The sequence below is a fragment of the Apis dorsata genome, unplaced genomic scaffold (assembly GCF_000469605.1).
Source record: "Apis dorsata unplaced genomic scaffold, Apis dorsata 1.3 scaffold_238, whole genome shotgun sequence".
NCBI classification, from domain to species: Eukaryota; Metazoa; Arthropoda; class Insecta; order Hymenoptera; family Apidae; genus Apis; species Apis dorsata.
The window spans coordinates 6,899-10,170 of record NW_006263518.1 but is presented as its reverse complement, the minus strand read 5'-3'; the positions used below and the strand labels follow the sequence as shown (position 1 = coordinate 10,170).

The 3,272-nt window shown below is 50.8% G+C and overlaps 3 protein-coding genes across 3 annotated transcripts in view; all 3 read right to left on the bottom strand.

The window, feature by feature from the left end:
• LOC102677979 (neurotrimin-like) overlaps positions 1–2,791 on the bottom strand; it is a 178,438-nt gene extending 175,647 nt beyond the window's left edge. Inside the window, exon 1 of the mRNA XM_031510551.1 lies at positions 2,728–2,791. The gene's annotated coding sequence lies outside the window, so the exon portion shown is untranslated. The remainder of the gene's footprint in view (positions 1–2,727) is intronic.
• Positions 813–2,109, bottom strand: LOC102677846 (zinc finger protein Noc-like). Its single transcript, XM_031510552.1, has one exon. It carries the CDS (start codon positions 1,740–1,742, stop codon positions 882–884), a length of 861 nt encoding a protein of 286 aa, XP_031366412.1. The 5' UTR covers positions 1,743–2,109; the 3' UTR covers positions 813–881.
• On the bottom strand, positions 1,750–2,814 carry LOC116184851 (zinc finger protein Noc-like). The gene is made up of 3 exons (XM_031510553.1): positions 2,728–2,814; positions 1,850–2,302; positions 1,750–1,761 (listed from the first exon to the last, which is right to left on the bottom strand). Exons 1-3 carry the CDS (start codon positions 2,812–2,814, stop codon positions 1,750–1,752), a joined length of 552 nt encoding a protein of 183 aa, XP_031366413.1.
• Positions 2,815–3,272: the final 458 nt, after the last annotated feature.

Sequence of the window (3,272 nt, the reverse complement as noted above, 5' to 3'; positions counted from 1 at the left end):
TATAGATACAGCGTTAGATACGATCGTTAATATTTTATCTCCTATTAATTTTTTTTTTTTTTTCCTCTCTCGAAAAAATAGCGTAATATCACAGTTATATTGTGGACATCAGAACATGCACGACCGTTTCAAGACACGCGACATCGAACGCGTTTTATCGTCGAAGAAAGCGGGGATGATTAGCAATATTTTTCATCGTGTCCATTCTCGCGAAACAACAATTCTCTCTCGTGGTTAAGAAACGAAACGTTTCCCGTTTCACGCCGCGGTTACCTGCGTCGTGTGGTGCGAGAAGAAGAAGAAGAAGAAGAAGAAGAAGAAGAAGAAAAAGAGAGAAAAAAAAAAGGAAAATTTCGACGACGTTCTCTTCTTCGTCGAGGGCGCAAATCGTCGCGAAAGGGACATCGAAATATACGCGCCAATATGACAAATATAGGAGGCCATCCCTCCTCTCGTTTTCGATACGTTTCATCCGGTGTACATGTTCTTTCCTACGTAACGATCAAAACGTCGGGAGATATACGTCGATATAGATTTTTGCGCGAACAACGATGATTTTCCACGATGAAACTGTCAAAAAACTGTCACGCGAGATATCTTTAGAAACTCGAATCTGTAATCTTGAATTTATACACACGCACACGCACGCGCACGCACGCACACACATATATACATATACGTAATACATATATATATATACATATATATATGTATGCACACATAGGTATCTCTTTAAATAAATTTCTATGATACACGTCGAATTATTATTTACACAACAGCAACAAGAGCAGCGGTGGTCGCATCTGTTCGTCGCGCTACGTTTACACCAACGATGGACCGTACACTGAGAACGTTCGACACGATTCACGGGTATCCACGATTCAAGGGTGTACGGCGGCGCCGATCCTTTGCCCGTAGATCGCGTACGGGGAGTAGTAGGGTCCAAGCGCGTTGAACGCGCTGTAAGGCGAGGCGGCTAACGAGGCTGGAAGAGGCCCCGTCGGCGGTTTCCCGTACGGATGGTATCTAGCGCCGAGGGGGCTGAGCGAAGGCGTCGGATAAGTGGCGGCGGCGCTCGCGCGGTGGAGAGCTGCCGACGGCGAGAGCAAAGGATGCGGGTGCGGATTGGCGAGAAGAGCCGCCGAAGAGGACGCGTGATCGCCACCGGTCAAACTGGTGTGGCTGCGAAGATGTTGGAGAAGTTCCTCCGAGGTGGTGAACCGTTTCCCGCAGTAAGAATCGCCAGCGATCCAATTGCAGACGTACGGCCTGCCCCCGGTCAACGTGGACGGGTAGGAGAGCGACGGGGGTGCCATGGGGCCGAACGACGACAACGCCATCGCGAGACCGTATTTCTGATGGTCGCATTGCGTGCATCCGCTCGGGCAGCTTCCTGTGCCCATCATCAATTGCGCGCTGTGCATACTGTATTGGCAACCGGTGCAGTAAGGATCCTTGCACACCGGGACCAAAGCCTCTCCACCGGCGGGCGTCTTCACGCGGGCGTAGCTCAGATACGGATTTCCGCCCGTGGGGGTGCTCGACGGATAACCGAGGAGGGCGGCCGCGGCGGCGTGATGATGCGAGAAAGGCGACGCGCCGGCGAACGGCGGTCTGAAAGCCGGATTTTCCGCCAATCCGGGTGGACAGCACAACGGATTTCCCGAGAATCCTGCGAGAGTGCCGGGCTTGTACGCGGCCAAATTGGTATCCTTGGCGTGGCCGCCGGAAAGTATCTCCATACCGGATCTAATGATCGGGCTCGTTNNNCATTGTTGTTGTTGTTGTTGTTGTTGTTGTTGTTGTTGTTGTTGCTACGAGGCGATCCGTCGGTTTTCTCTCGATCCGCCGGCGTCTTGCGATCGACGATGGACGGTGTGGTGCTCGCCGTGGCCGTCGCTTGACTCGCGGGCGAGGCCGACTTCCGACCGACGGGCGTACGATTTCCCGATGACTTTTTCTCCGCGTGATTCCCGTTATCACTCGCACTCACACCACAACTCTCTTGACCACTGACACTGTGAACACTCGCTTTGGAAGCAGGTCTACTCTCGTCGGAGGACGACTTCTTCGAGACGACGTTAGTCTCGTAAGGTTTAAACGCCAACGACTTCCCGTCCGACGGGCTGCTGCGTGTACTCCGTTCCAACTTGGCGGCCGGTGGAGATTTCGCATTCGTACCGGTATTCATGCCTTTGGACGTTTTATCCAGCGGGGAAATCAAAGGCTTTGTCGGAGAATCGGCACCTATTTGACTGCATGTTTGAGCCAATAAAGCTAAAGGACTCTTCTTCGCATCCAACTGTAAAATAAAGTTGAGCAACACGTTACTGCACAAATACGGCGATAAAACGTTGAGACGTTTCGTAGATAGGAATAGAAATTTGATTGGAACACGCGACGAAGATATACGAACGAACGCGTAAGGCGTACAGCAACCCGTCGGACAACGCGTACCGTCGCTACCTAATCCCGTAAACCGAGCGAACGATTCGTTCTTTTTTTCCCCGTTCCTCGCTCCCTCTGCCGATATTTTCGAAGAGAAACTCGTCCTTTTTATCGTTTTCGCGAGAAAATAAGCGAGGAAAAGAAATGATCTACGAGGAAACGTTATCTCTCTCTCTCTCTCTCTCTTCCTCTTTTATTCTCGAACGCGTAATTTACTCGGCTAAAAACGTTGAAAAAACGTTGAGAATCGAAAGGAATACGAATTCGAAATATACTGACCGTGGTTGGAAGCGGAGAAAGATAATCCGGTTGTAAATATTGATTATGTCCAGTGGTCAGCATACCGCCTTCCTCGAGAACAACCATTTGGTTTTGCACTTGTTAAGCCAATCACTGCACGAAACTACGATCAAACGAGACACAGACGGGATAAACGGAAAAGAAAGCGATATATTTCGCGCGTCCCGGGGCACAGTTTCGCGTATATGTACGCGTTTTGGTTGTCGATCGATCCTTCTCCGTGATACGAAATATACGGTACACGAAACGGAAACGAAGCACACCGAACGAAATCCAGGAAAATAGTAGCAGCTCTCGACCGAGCTGTACGGTGCACGGAGTGGAATGCGACCGCAGCGCCGTCTGTCGACGAGATCCGTTCTCTTCTCCTCCTTCTCGCTCCTATCTAGCCTCCTGTAACCTGTCCTCTCTCGTTCTCCCCCACCATTCCCAGCCGGAGGATTATGGTGGGAGAATTGCGGTGGGGTTTGGCCCTGTGTGGGGTGTGGGAAGGCATTCTAATTCAACACGCCACCCATGATGTT

Coding starts and splice junctions, on each gene's coding strand:
- LOC102677846 (XM_031510552.1), bottom strand. CDS start 1,742: ATGGAGATACTTTCCGGCGGCCACGCCAAGGATACCAATTTGGCCGCG.
- LOC116184851 (XM_031510553.1), bottom strand. CDS start 2,814: ATGGTTGTTCTCGAGGAAGGCGGTATGCTGACCACTGGACATAATCAA. Junction 2,303..2,727: donor TTTCTCCGCTTCCAACCACG/GTCAGTATATTT, acceptor TTTATTTTACAG/TTGGATGCGAAGAAGAGTCC.